General features: G+C 40.9%; 1 protein-coding gene across 2 annotated transcripts in view; it reads left to right on the top strand.

The window, feature by feature from the left end:
• Positions 1 to 14,059, top strand: part of LSAMP (limbic system associated membrane protein) — a 705,546-nt gene that overhangs the window by 685,792 nt on the left and 5,695 nt on the right. Inside the window, exon 8 of one of the 2 annotated variants that reach the window (XM_068976034.1) lies at positions 13,788 to 13,820. The exons of the other annotated variant lie outside the window; for it this stretch is intronic. Coding sequence (XP_068832135.1) covers positions 13,788 to 13,820 — 33 coding nt within the window. The remainder of the gene's footprint in view (positions 1 to 13,787; positions 13,821 to 14,059) is intronic. 2 annotated transcript variants of the gene reach the window in all.

Here is a 14,059-nt window from a genome sequence, read left to right as displayed (position 1 = left end):
ATTGCTCCTTTCCCACTAGCCGATGGAAATAAGGGCCTTGATTTTATTGACAGAACTTAGGTAGCCATGTCAACACGAATTTACAGTAGAATCACGAGCCCTGATTAATTCACATGAAGATAACTGAGAGTTGACATGAATATCTGACAACCATCCCCTGACTCCTTTCATGGGAACAAAAGTCTAACTTCCTCCTGGTTTATCTCAAGGGGGATAGTTGGGCCAATACTTGACCTAGAATCAATACTTCACCCACCAATTCAGTGACTTAGACTCAACTGTAACAGGTGGGCCACGCCACCAATTTGGACCCATTGTAACATGCACTTCTCTCTGTTGAATCCACTTTTTGTTTTGCTCTTCTGCCATTTCATTCTTCCTTTTGCCCTGTTTCCTAAGCAGTTCTTATTCTCCCCTCCTTAAAGTTTTCTAGCCAGAGTAATTCTGAAATTTATTCATGCTCTTATTTAAGTGTTCAAAAGAAACTTGGAAATCTTAACCTCTCTTAGAATTTATGTTTAGCTTCAAGGGAAATGGCTATAAATCCTATAGCATCAATTTAAAGGTAGGAGAATTTTTAGTCCTGGGACTCTTTCCTAATGCCTTCTCCTGTTTTCCCAGTCTGGATCTGCCTGCATCAGGCAGCCTTTCATGGTTATCCTCGTACTTAAACTTTGCTGTGCTATTTAGATTTCTATAGCCAGCAGGGACTTAAAGATGAATATATATAATTTTTGAAAATGCAAGCTCCCACTAAATTTTAATTTGATGGAAATATTTTTCTTCTATGAGCTTTATGAGAAAAAATATCTTTCAAAGTAACAATTACATGTGGGGATTAAGTTTAAGTAATTGACAGTCTTGTCTTTTTAATTAAAAGGAATAAAGCTGCCTAAGAAGAACTCAAAGAGATTTGCAGCAGAAAATACTGGCTTGCTGCCCCAAAGGGTGACAAGACCAGGATCTTGAATGGACAGAAAATGCTTATACAGGTCCCTTTGGTCTTTGGAGAGCACCCTCAGGGGAGCTCACCCTGGTGTTTGCATCAAGTGTGACATTTAGCAGGGGGGTAGCGATGTACTGGGAACTTCCAGTACATCACTAACAAAAGGTACCAAAAGGTAGCTCAGACAGTAAAGAATTTGCCTGCAATGTAGGAGACCTGGGTTCAGTCCCTCAGCTAAATGTTAAGTGGCCATGTACTCTGAGGAGAGTTGCTGAGTGTAGCCAAGAAGATGGTCCTTTCTTTGAAAGTTTTGCTCTAGGTTCAGAAGAAAGATCAAGAGTCCTTAAAGGAAGTGGCACTATTTAAGAGTCAAAAAGATGTATGTATATGTATAATTGATTCCCTTTACAATATAAACTAACACAATATTGCAAAGCAACTATGCTACAATAAAAATGAAAAAAAAAAAAAAGTAGAAAGTTTCAAAGGAAAAAAAAGTCAAGAAAGAACACATATTCTTCCAAGAATTCAATCATCAGTAAAGTCTTGGCTCCTGACAAATTTCATAGTATAGCCCCGCAAAACTATAATCTTTCATTTTAGTCTGCCCCTTGGCTCCCTCTCTTTCTTTTTCACCTGAAATTCTTATTTTTGTTATCTGTATTTCTTGATCTTCTTTTTCTCTACATTTTCTACCATACTCACCTTGCATTTTGTATACACTCTCTCTTTGACATCCTTCAAACAAAACCAAAGAAAAGGTTTTGATGGTGTTAGCATTCAATTCTAAACACTGGATATCACCCAGGGAAGCACCACAAAGCCATTATCCCATCTATCTGGAGAGGCTAGATACAAATGGAACCTTCACAACAACTTCCCTTTTACAGTCACTCTGTCCCCACAATGGTCTTTAATCATCACAAGTCATTTGTAGGCATTAAATTAAACAAGCACTGCCATAGGGGAAAAATCCCCCAGCTTAAGAGGTCCCACCTTACATCTCCCCTTGTACACTGCTGTGAAGAAACACACCTGCCAAGTCAGGACACAGCATGGCATAATGAGTTTGGAATTCCAATTTAAGGTGTTCATTTGTACCCAGATATATGATGGGAGTAGGCAGACCACTCACTAGAACTCCACCGAGAATCGTCAGCTTATATCCCCTGCAAATCAGTAGGAGGAGAGACCTTACAAGTCATTTATCATGCTTCCTAATTGGACCCTGGGGACCTGAGCACTGCCATAGTTTATTGCACTATTTTACTCATCACAATGCTGGTTGTAAAAGAAAACGCTTCCCACATTTCTGTAACACATATGTACGTTTTAATACCTGGACATTACCACTAACAGAGTATCTTTGCTATAAATCACAGCTATCAGTGCACTCTACTTTATCTGCCCCATACTCACAACGGAGATTCTGTTTTAACCACTTACCTTCCAAACCTGGTAGTTCCAGTATGACTTTTCTAACTACTTAAGGGAATTTTTCTTGGGGCAACAGTAACATCCTGTGGTTTAAAATAAAATAAACAGATAACTGTGCCTTGACTGAGTACCCATCCCGTGCACCATCCCATCCTCTTTAGCCCGCAGGACACTGAGCATCCCCATCCATGTGCTTTGTTGGAAAATTGCTTGGCCATTCTGAAGTGCTTTCTCAATTGTACATGTGAATGTTTGGAGGGCAGAAATGACTAAGGGAAAAAAGGGAAGCAAGAAAAGCAGTAGCTTTCGTTTCTCTTTGTTGAATCACAACTCAGAGAGTAACTTGGGAGATGTGTTCTCATCCCTGGAGTTCCTGAACACAGGTGAGTTCATTGTGGAAGGTTGCTTACTTCATGTCACAGTGCTGAAATAGACGGCATGCTCTCACCCACTGGAGGTTGGTCTTTAAGGATCAGCCTTCCCATCTGTCATTAAATGAATGCATCACTTTCTATTCTGCGTTTAAATGTACTCTCCACTTGCCTTCGCTCTGCAAAGTTCCTTTTTTTTCCTGTTCATGTTTTCTTTTCATCTGATTTTCAACCATCAGGAACACCAGAAAGAAACTTCATTCTTGACGGGCAGTGAAAACTAGTTCCTGGCCCAGACGAAGTTTATTCGACAATACACAGTATTTTGGTTACACTATTCATTCCTTCAAAAAAAAAAAAAAGTACCATCCTAGTACTTTCTGTGTCAAACTCTAGCTCTGAGCTAGGTTTTTGGGAAGGGCTGTGAAAAGAAGAAAGACACGACCTCCACAATAATAGCCCTTACAGACCTTCCAGGGCAGTAGTTGTCGATGAGCAGTTAAGAGAAACTTTGCTAAGTTGAGGAGACCTGTGTGGTCTATGGAGAACTCAGCACAGGGACATCTTTAGCTAACCTGGACCGGTCAGTTCTCTGACCAGTGAAAGTGAAGTTTAAAATTAAGGCAGAAAGAGGAGAAGGGAGAAAGGAGCAGAACATCCCAGGATTGCAGAGGATTAGAATCCAGAGACAGTTAAATAATAGTGTCTAATTTTTAAAATATGGGGGAAAAACCCACATTTTTTTCCTAATAGTTTCTTACTTTCCCTCATTTGCATCTAGCCTGTCTAAAAACAAAAGAAATGTGATAAACTAGTGGAGTTAAAATGGGCATTACTACCTGTTACACATTTGAGATAAGAAAGAGCAGCTGTCAACTTGACTACAGACGTGTGGATAGTGTATACTATGTGGTAGGTGGTTTTACAGAGGTGAGTTTTCTGGAGATAGTGTATACTATGTGGTGTTACAGAGGTGAGTTTTCTGGAGGATGCTGAGAGCCATTCTCTATCAGAGCATCTAGAGAAAGCTGTCAGCCTCTCAACAAGGAGGTTTGACAGTAGGCTTTTAAGTTAGTTGTAGGGATGGTCAGGTCAGTTGGAGCCATCTGTTTTCCAGGAGCTGCTTGCTCTAGAACCTGGAGGTATATTATGTTTCCAGTCAGTGACACAGCAGGAATTACAGATAAATGCGTGAGGGGTCCTGGCGCTCCCAGTGGTACAGTCACTGCCAAGGTTGCAAAGCAGAACCGCCTTCACCAAGTTCTCTGCCCTGCGGCGGTCAGTGCTATAGACGCAGGCTCTGGGGTAACTCTGAGCGTACCACTATTTTTTAATCCCTTATCTTCTTATTTGTGAGAGCCTTAAAATCCCAGGAAATCTCACAAATTCACTTATCTCCACATTCAAATTCCACAGTGAGTTACCTTGTTTTGTGGTATTTGAATGTTTTTGGTTTCAGAACATATGAAATGAAAACACATATTACACAGATTAAGGCCAGTCTTGAATCCCTTAGAATTTAAATCTAAAATGTATTCTGAAACGGATCTGCAATTCACAATTTAGAGCATGGAAACAGAGGGAAAAAAACAGACAGGAGGCAAATCTCTAGAGACCTACGCAAACCTGTACTTTTTAAATCCTTTTTTAGCAAGTCAAATACATGAAGGCGCAGAAGGCTTCCAAATGTACATAAAATTATGTCTTTTCAACTGTAATCTACTTTGCCCCAACAATAAGTAGATTCGGGGCTAGGAAGTAGCTCTTTATGAAATCGGATGACTGTTCTTTCATTCCAGTGAGGGCCAAAGGCCAGGATTTTACCCACAGGTGCAATGGCTGTGTTATAGGCATGGGGGCATAAGCATTTGTTTCTCCTTTAAGGCAAAGAGTTCGTGTCTGGCCCTAATAACTTAGTGATTCAAAAAAATTTACTTCTGGAGTTTTTCTGTCTTATATGTTTTTTTAGGTGGAGTGGCCCAGGGAAATTCCTTTATTAAACTTACCCCATTGGGCATTCTCTAACATTTTAATTCACTGATTATTAAAAATTAAACCTCTCAGGCTAAATAAGAAACCTGAAGGGTTTGAGCAGGCTGACTTGCTGTAAGAGACTTAATGAAACCCTCCCTTTATGCTGGGAGTGCTTAGTGAGCCTGTACTTTCTGGAACAGTCTGTATCATCATCGAGCAGAGCCTATAACAGTTAAAGTCAATTCATGTACCTGTACTTACTCCACAAGGCAATTACTTCAAGCGTGCAGTCAGAAGGACCTCATAAACCCATATAATACATATTTTATTGCATTGTCATTTCATGCTGTAAAGACAATGTTCCTTATAGAAATTAGACCTCACCTATCTTAGCTTCTCTTTAGTTTCACTGCATAATACCAGCCAACTAAAAAGTGGGGGGAAAAATTCAGTCTCCTTGTAATGATGTCAACTCAAAGCTAAAGAATCAGAAAATTATTATTTTCTTTTCCCCAGATTTAGGGGATTATTTTCTTTACCCCAGATTTGTTTTTATAAATAGCTTTCCATTCTGATAATAAATGTTATGTATTTTCATTATGGAAGAATTTGAAAATATATGAAACTATAAAGAAGAAAATAAAGAGTATATATAATCTCTCTCCTCAGAGATAACACCATTAATATGATAGAAACAAATGTTTTGTCTGAATCTTTGAGCTGTCGGTGTATTATAACTTATTCGAGTGAAAACACCTGACCTGTTCTCTGCGTTCTGTCCCTCTGAGGCTGGCCTAGCCCTGTCTTGCTCAAGGTCACAGAACAGTCAGGTTCAGGAGTCTGTGCCCCCAGGCCACTGCCCACCTTACAGGGAACAGCACACCCTCCAGTCTTCCAGGTCCTGAGTCAAACCTGACTCACCCTACAAGACATTGCCATTGAGTCACCTCCAGGGTTTCCAGTAAGAGTCCCCCTTACTGAACTTCCTACTCTCTCTCTCTAAATTGGGGTATAAGACAGAGTTGTCTTCTTTTTAATGAGATGAAAATTTTATTTTAAAAATATTTTCTCCGATTCTCTTTCAAATAGAACATAGTGGAGGGTTGGTCCACTAATTGATGAGAATAAGGAATGATTCTCAATTATTTTATTATATAATGAGACATTATATCAACATTCATTTTTCTCAATTCTTTTATTATATAATGAGACATTATATCAACATTCATTTTGATTTGCATATACTCATTCATTCAACACTGAATTATCACCAGAATATCCAGGGTGGCAAAAAGCTTGATACATCATTCATGTCTCTGACTCACTTTGAAACAGCATCAAACTATCTGAAGCCCATTCCTGGTCCTGGTCAATGATCAGAAGCCCCTAGGAGTATTTGAAAGTAAAGTGCAGAGTCCTTTCTGACCCAAATCTAGCTAAGGGGGAGGCCAACTTGCCTTCTCAAATATTGATGACATGCTGAGCTAAGACTTTTTAGTTTCCCCAGCCAGTTTGGCATATTTCCCTAGTAGTCAGGATAGCGACTGGCCTATGAACTAGGTAAGAAAACAGCTATAGCCTCAAGGTTGAGGATTAGACCTATTTCTCTATGTTGGCTTTTCCTCTAGAACCAGACCCAGAATAATCATTGAGATTCTCAGAGACCATTACTCTATAAATATTAGGCATTAGAGTTCATACAACATGGATATAGTACAAGAGAGAAAATTAAAACTCTAACAATCCAAATAGAAATCGCAGGCATTTTTTTTTCTATGTCAAAAGGAAAAATAATAATAATTCTTGTAAGTAGAAGCTGCTAATCCCTAAAGCCTCCAAATACAGCGGAGAAATGGTTGAGAAAGAAATTAACAACTTTCAGAGTGTGGCTTTGAAAATTGAATTAATAAAAATGTCCCCTCTTTAAGCCAATATAATAGGAAAGGTTTTATTTTTTTAAAATATTGGTAAAAAAAAAAAAAAAAAAGAGAGCACAAAAACACATAAATTCCCATGGAGGACACTTAAACAAATGTTATGCTTCAGGTCCTCAGCAACAGCGAAGAAGGAAGTGGCACAATAAATGTTTATTTTATTAAACTTCTTGATGATTTTAACTCCATCCCTCTCTCACTTTTCCCAGACAGTTGTAGGATAGAACCCCTGTTGAATTCAGACCTTCCCTTTCTGCTGAACATACATTCTTATTCATTCAGATACAAGAAACAAAAAAAAGCCCAGTTAGTTAAGTCTGCTACTACGTTATTTTCAAAACCCAGGGCTCATCAGAAAGCTTAAAAAGAGTTGTGCCATATGCGACAGAGAACGTTTCCTTGTTCCAGTGACTGTGGCAGGTTGAAAAGTGAGCCGTTTATGTTCAAGTAAATACCCTGGAATTAGAACAACTGTGCAAACAATATAAACCCTCAAACTGTATATATCCTACCCATGAACTGGAATGAATGCTTATAAGCAGAGGATTCGAGGTAAGTTGTCAGAGTACTAAAAATCAATTCTTCTCCTCATGGGTTTGTTGTACCCTGACCTCCTCTCCCAGATAGAATTCAAAGAAGGCAAAATGCGGTAACTGTTCATAAATATAGATACAGAAATTTCCTCAGGTAGTGAGGCAGTCAGACACGACTGAGCGACCTCACTTTCACTTTTATGCATTGGAGAAGGAAATGGCAACCCACACCAGTGTTCTTGCCTGGAGAATCCCAGGGACGGGGGAGCCTGGTGGGCTGCCGTCTCTGGGGTCGCACAGACTCGGACACGACTGAAGTGACTTAGCAGCAGCAGCAGTGAGGGAGTTCAGTTCAGTTCAGTTCAGTCGCTCAGTCGTGTCCGACTCTTTGCGACCCCATGAATCGCAGCACGCCAGGCCTCCCTGTCCATCACCAACTCCCGGAGTTCACTCAGACTCATGTCCATCGAGTCAGTGATGCCATCCAGCCATCTCATCCTCTGTCATCCCCTTCTCCTCCTGCCCCCAAATCCCTCCAAACTGTAAACTCTAGAGCTTCCAATGAAGCATCTCTTGCTTTCACAACACTCACTTTAATGGCAAGAGACCTAGTCATACCACATAGTGACAGATGAAAGGTAAGAAGAATTCTTCTGGACTTTGAAACAAACCAAAAAAAAAAAAAAAAAAGCTTGGGTTTTTGTTTTCTAAGGTTTAAATTTCATGAGAATATTCATAAATAAATAATTTTCGGTCCTCCAGAAAATTTTCTACCTGCCAGGGATTTGGAGACTAGTGAAAGAACCTCCTGCTGCTGCTGCTGCTAAGTCACTTCAGTCGTGTCCGAGTCTGTGCAATCCCATAGATGGAAGCCCACCAGGCTTCCCCGTCCCTGGGATTCTCCAGGCAAGAGTATTGGAATGGGTTGCCATTTCCTTCTCCAATGTATGAAAGTGAAAAGTGAAAGTGAAGTTGCTCAGCCGTGTCCAACTCTTAGCGACCCCCAGGACTGCAGCCTACCAGGCTCTGACACCCATGTGATTATCCAGGCAAGAGTACTGGAGTGGGGTGCCATTGCCTTCTCCGAAGAACCTCCTAGCCCCTTATTATTCTTTAAATGACTGAATTCCCAACAGTCATTTTGCCTTTGTGTTAAGGCATGGTAGTTTCACGGAATAATATTTCCACCTACCTAGAATTTTAGAGGGCAGCTCTTAAGGTATTGATGGATTAATTCACTCAGTTACTCATTCATTATTCATTTAGGTACTCAGACACGTATTCACCCAATCTATTGAATAGAGACTCTGTGCTGAAGAAATAGTGAGGCAGAGGCTACAGTAGTGAGCAAGGAAGACGTCCTGCCAATGAGCAAGGCCCACTCAGCTCTCTTTGATGCTGTGTGTGCTGTGTGCTAAGTCGCTTCAGTCGTGTCTGACTCTGTGTGACCCTATGGACCGTCGCCCGCCGGGATCCTCTGTCCATGAGATTCTCCAGGCAAGAATACCGGAATGGGTTGCCATGCCCTCCCCCAGGGGATCTTCCCCACCCAGGAACTGAACCTGTGTCTCTCTTGTCTCCTGAATTGGTAGGCAAGTTCTTTATGACTAGTACCGCTCGGGACAGACTCAGACAGTAAAGCGTCTGCCTGCAATGTGGGAGACTCAGGTTTGATCCCTGGGTTGGGAAGATCCCCTGGAGAAGGAAATGGCAACCCTCTCCAGTACTCTTGCCTGGAAAATTCCATGGACTGAGGAGCCTGGTGGGCTACAGTCCATGGGGTCGCAAAGAGTCGGACACGACAGAGCGACTTCACTTCACTTCACTGCCTTTTCTAGTATTAAATCCTTTTCCCCATTGCTGCCTCCTACACCCTCATCGGGAGCTGAGATCTAAGCATATGATAATAATGCATTCACAGAATTTTAGAACTTTCTTTGTACTTGAACCCCCTAAAGTTTTGTCCACTGTACTGCTGCTGTAGATTTATCCTTTTATTTCATTGTTTATACTGACACTGCCATGCTTACTTGTTAAGTCTATTTGCTGAAGCAAAATTGACGTGTGGAGAGAAATCTTCAAGACAGGCATAAAAATGGTAAGTGTCAGATATATTCAAATGAGTATATCCAGGAATCCCTACAGAATTGGTGTCCCTGGCAAGGAAATTTTACTCAAGAACTTGAGAGCGCCTTCATGTTGGAAGAGAAAGAATTATTGTCAGTTGTTAAGGACCAAGACTTTTGGTTTTTGGTTTTTTTTTTTTTTTTTTTGGTCTGTAACAGGAAAGACTCCTTTTGAAAATAACAAAGATAATTTTTTTCACTACTGCCACCTGGTGGACAAAGGTAATTACTTTAGACGGCGCAAAGGAACATGTTTAGTATTACCACGAGATGGCAGCATACAACCAACTTTTCAAAGAGCCCTCCTCAAAAATATTCAGAATTTTGCTCCTCAAAAGAGAACGGTCTATTCCAACAGAAGTGGATGAATAATAATACAAAATAAAAATTACATTCTCTTTTTTCTAAATACAAATGGAATTCCGAGTCTTAAGATCGTTAGTATTTCACAAACTATGTCATTCATTGCCATAGGGAAGACTTCCTAGGCTTTTAACTGGCAGTTTGCTTTTTAAAGATAACTTAAACAAGAATATATCTTTTATCTGATTTTTAAAAATATTTTCTTCATAGAGTGTAAAGTTTGAGCAATGTTTTTAATTTTTTTTGTTAAAATATTTTTAATCAACTAGTAAGGCAATGTCTGTTCCCATTTTGGACATTCAGACTTTTGCTCAAGTCTGTCCCCTTTACTGGTTAACCTATTGCTAGTTTTCTCCTGACCAAAATGCTCCCTAATCAGTCTGCTTCATTAGCCCTGCAGTGTGCTAGAATCTTGTTTTGTTCATCCGTAGTGCTATAGATTAAAAAAGAAAATTTTTTTTTGGAAACAGTACTGCCATGGCTGACTTTGAATATCTGTTTTTCCCCTTTTTCCACAAAACTTTTCCTGGCAGTCTCCTCTATAAGTGATTTTTACCATAAATCTAACAATAACAACAACTCTTATTTATTGGGCAATTAGCATGTGTCTGGCAGCATTCCAAGCAGAGGATGATAATTATCTAAGTGGTCGAACAAAGCTGTTGTTGTTTAGTCACTAAGTCTTGTTGATCTCGCTTTCGACCCCATGGACTGTAGCCTGACAGGCTCCCCTGTCCATGGGATTTCCCAGGCAGGAATACTGGAGAGAGTTGCCATTGTCTCCTCCAGGGGATTTTGCCAACCCAGGGACTGAACCTGGGTCTCCTGCATTGACAGGCAGATTCTTTATCATTGAGCCACCAGGGAAGCCCCAGAACAAACTTACAGGAAGCATTTCATTAAACTTACTTTACAGTTGATGAAACTGAGGCAAAAAGAAATGAAGTGATAATTTCTAGTTAAGCAGAACTGTTGGTGTCCCTGCATGCCCAGGTTCTTAAACAACTGCTTGGAATTATTCTGTGAGACCTGGGGTGGACTGTGGGAAACCTCAGGGGTTTTTTACATGAAGATGATCCCATCAGGAAATCTAAACCCCTTAGGGTGAAGAGCATCACTCTGTGACCCTGAGCTACTGCTGCTGCTGTGCTCAGTCATGTCTGACTCTTGCAACCCCATGGGCCATAACCCACCAGGCTCCTCTGTCCATGCGATTTCCCAGCCAAGAGTACTGGAGTGGGTTGTCATTTCCTTCTCCAGGGGAGAAGAGATCAAATTTACATCTCTTGCGTTTCCTGCATTGGCAGGTGGATTCTTTACCACTGCACCACCTGGAACCTTGAGAGGTCCTTATAAATTCTAAAGAATGATAAACCAAAGAATTTGAGCAAAGAAAGAGGAGAAGTTGTACTTGGCACAGGAGCAGAGCCAAAGTTTCCCCAGTCAATACTGAATCATATAAATGTCTCAGTGATAACCCTAGAGTTATGTAGGCTACACTTACTCAGCCCTGCTATCATAAAAATTCCAGAGGGTTATTGTGAATAATGGACAGAGTTCTGCCTGGAGAAGTGGGAGCCCTGAATTTCAGTCTCAGCTCTGCCTCTTGCTGTCTGTGTGACCTTGGGGGAACTGATTAACCTGTCTGGGCCTCAGCTTCCTCATATTTTGATGAGCAGTTCTCTACAGAGACTTTGCAATATTTGAAAGTAATATGCTGATTTTAAAGAAAAGTTGTGAGAACAGGTATTATGAAAGAAAACAGGTGCCAGCATGTCTAATACACAAATGAAACACTGCCGGTCAGGTGATTTGTGGTCAACAGGTGGACACCAGCATTTTAAGTCTTAACAGAATCTGACTTCACTTCTAAGGTGACAATGACCTCAGTAACTGGCTTCTGCTAGAAGAGGAACAGAAATCATGCTCCAGTCTTCTGAATGGACCTCCATCCTTCTGCAAATAATTGACTAGCTCTTCAAGGACAGAAGGGCAGATGCTGATGGCTTTGAGTGTCTTCAGAAGTGCACCAGCAATCATGGTATAAAAGAATATTCACACACCCCCACCTGCCCCACCCCACATCTGTTCTCACTTGTGGACACAGTTTGCTCTATGAACAGCCCAGCAAATGCTGAATAGTAGCTAAACATTTTTAAGACTTTGGATGCTAGGACAGTGGTGCCCTGCTTATAGCCATCATGAGTATGCTAGAAAACATCAGGCTGTTTGAGACTTCTCCTTGTGATCTCCTTAAATCATAAAGGCAAAAGGAAAATCTGTGAGGGAGAGGATTCATAGATTGCACTGAACCTCCAAAATTTTGCAGACCTGATTCTGAAGCTCAGACCCCTTTGTGCTAAATCAGAGGATAACGATTTTAGCTACTCAGATTCTCTGTTGTTTTAACAGAGTCTCAGCTCCTCTGTTAGAAGGATGCCTGGCATGTCTTCATTTTTCTCATATTTCAGTGATTTGGCCCATTCTGTTTTGGTCCGTTGTGTACTTGGAGTGCCGTCATTCATTTGCTGTGCCAACAAGGGAACAGTAACAAACACAGTTCCTGCTTCCATGGAACTCATAGCCCACTAGTGAAATAAGCATTCATCAAAACACCAGACAAATACATTTGAAATTAAAACTGCGATGAGTGTTGTGAAGGGGAACAGAGCTTATAATAGAGGGACTTCATTTTACCAAGGAGACTAAGGAAGACTTCTCTGTGGAATTTGTAACTAAATTTTGGCAGGTGAATGGGATTCCCAGTAGAGATATCATCAGGCCATAGACCCCACGACAAAGAAAACAGGGTACCATGGAGCATCAGGAAGGCTTGTGGGCTGGGATGCAGAGATAATAAACATCTCCGCATGAGATGAGGCTGGAAAGGTGAAAGGGCAGAGCCATGGATGGCATGCTAAGTATTTTGGTCTTTATTCTGGAAGTCATGAGAAAGCGTAAGCCAGTTTCAAGCAGGATGGTGAGGTGACTGGGTTCCAAATCTGAAGCTTCTTTTTGTCTTCAGAGTTCAGGTCACTTTATGCCCTTAGTGAAAACATGCCACTCAGGAATGCAGGGCTGCGTCCTGATCCTCGCAGAGAAGAAAACCTATGTCCAGCTCCCATGGTTTGGACTCCAATACCTGACCAGTCATCCAGTTGGTCCTGAGATTCAAAGTATCCTATGGAAATTTTCCATATTTACTTCTAAATATTGAGGAGTGCTGTGCTTTAATTGATCAAGATACTTAAAAGGGAATCCAAGCATTTTACTTATAGAAGCTCTCCCAACACTGAGAGTTATTAATACATTCAACAAGTATTTATTGTATACCTGTTACATGCTGGGCTCTGACCTAGGCACCAGGGTACAATGGTTGACAAGATATGCACTGTGGCTGGCTTCATGGAGGAGAGAAACTGAACAAGCAAGTAAGTAAATGTGTAACATGGTGAAAAGTAGGGATCAGGATTATTAATATTAGCAAACCAGGGTAAAATAACAGGAAGTCACAGAGGATACCGTTTTTTGAGAAGATGATGGGGGAAATCCTTCCTGACATTTCAGCAGAAATCTGAATGACGTGACTGAGCTGGCCAGGCAGAGGTCTGGGGAGGGACATTCCAAGCAGGTGCGAAGGCAAAGGTTGTCATGTTGGAAGGGATTTAGTGTATTAGGAAAAAAAGGCAGAAAGGGAAAGGAAGAAAGGAAATGGGTGTGAGTAGAGCAAAGCAGATGCAAGATGGTAGAATGGGGGTGGAGAGGCAGACACAGCCTCTCATTGGCTACATTGCAGTCAAGAGTCCTTTCATCTGCCGTACTCAGAGATCTCCTACTTGTCTGCACTCATCACATGTTACGTCAAGTATCCAAAGCTGCAAATTGTTTTTGCCACCTCCAACTGCACATTCGTTCCAACAAAGCAGTCTCTTTCCATGTACCTTTCTTTCAGCCTCTACCAGTATATGTTCCTAAGAGTGTGTTCTTTTCACCTTTCCTCTCATTCTCCTTTCAGTGGAGACTACCAGACTACCTTTGTGCTTACTCGCAGTTGATTCAGAATGTTTTACCTGTTTTTGTTTTGCTAAATGTTTCCTTTTTAGAAATTGGCACCACCGTGCACTTCAAGCAAAAAGGTATGGTTCTTATTTCTGATTCCCTTCTGTGTGTTAAAATTAAGAGTCCACAGCAATACATTGGAGCCTTCTACAAGCAATTATTCCCTATTGATAATTTGTGATAATAATTTCCGTAACGCATTTGCCACTATTTTTCCCAAACTGTGAACTTTCTCATTTACAAAAAGCCTCTGATCCAACAATGACCCCTCTATTGCTTTTGACTTTTTCATTTTTGAATCTCTGGAACTGAGCAA

This window comes from Capricornis sumatraensis, chromosome 1 (assembly GCF_032405125.1).
Source record: "Capricornis sumatraensis isolate serow.1 chromosome 1, serow.2, whole genome shotgun sequence".
Lineage (NCBI taxonomy): Eukaryota > Metazoa > Chordata > Mammalia > Artiodactyla > Bovidae > Capricornis > Capricornis sumatraensis.
This window is presented reverse-complemented; position numbering and strand designations above follow the sequence as displayed.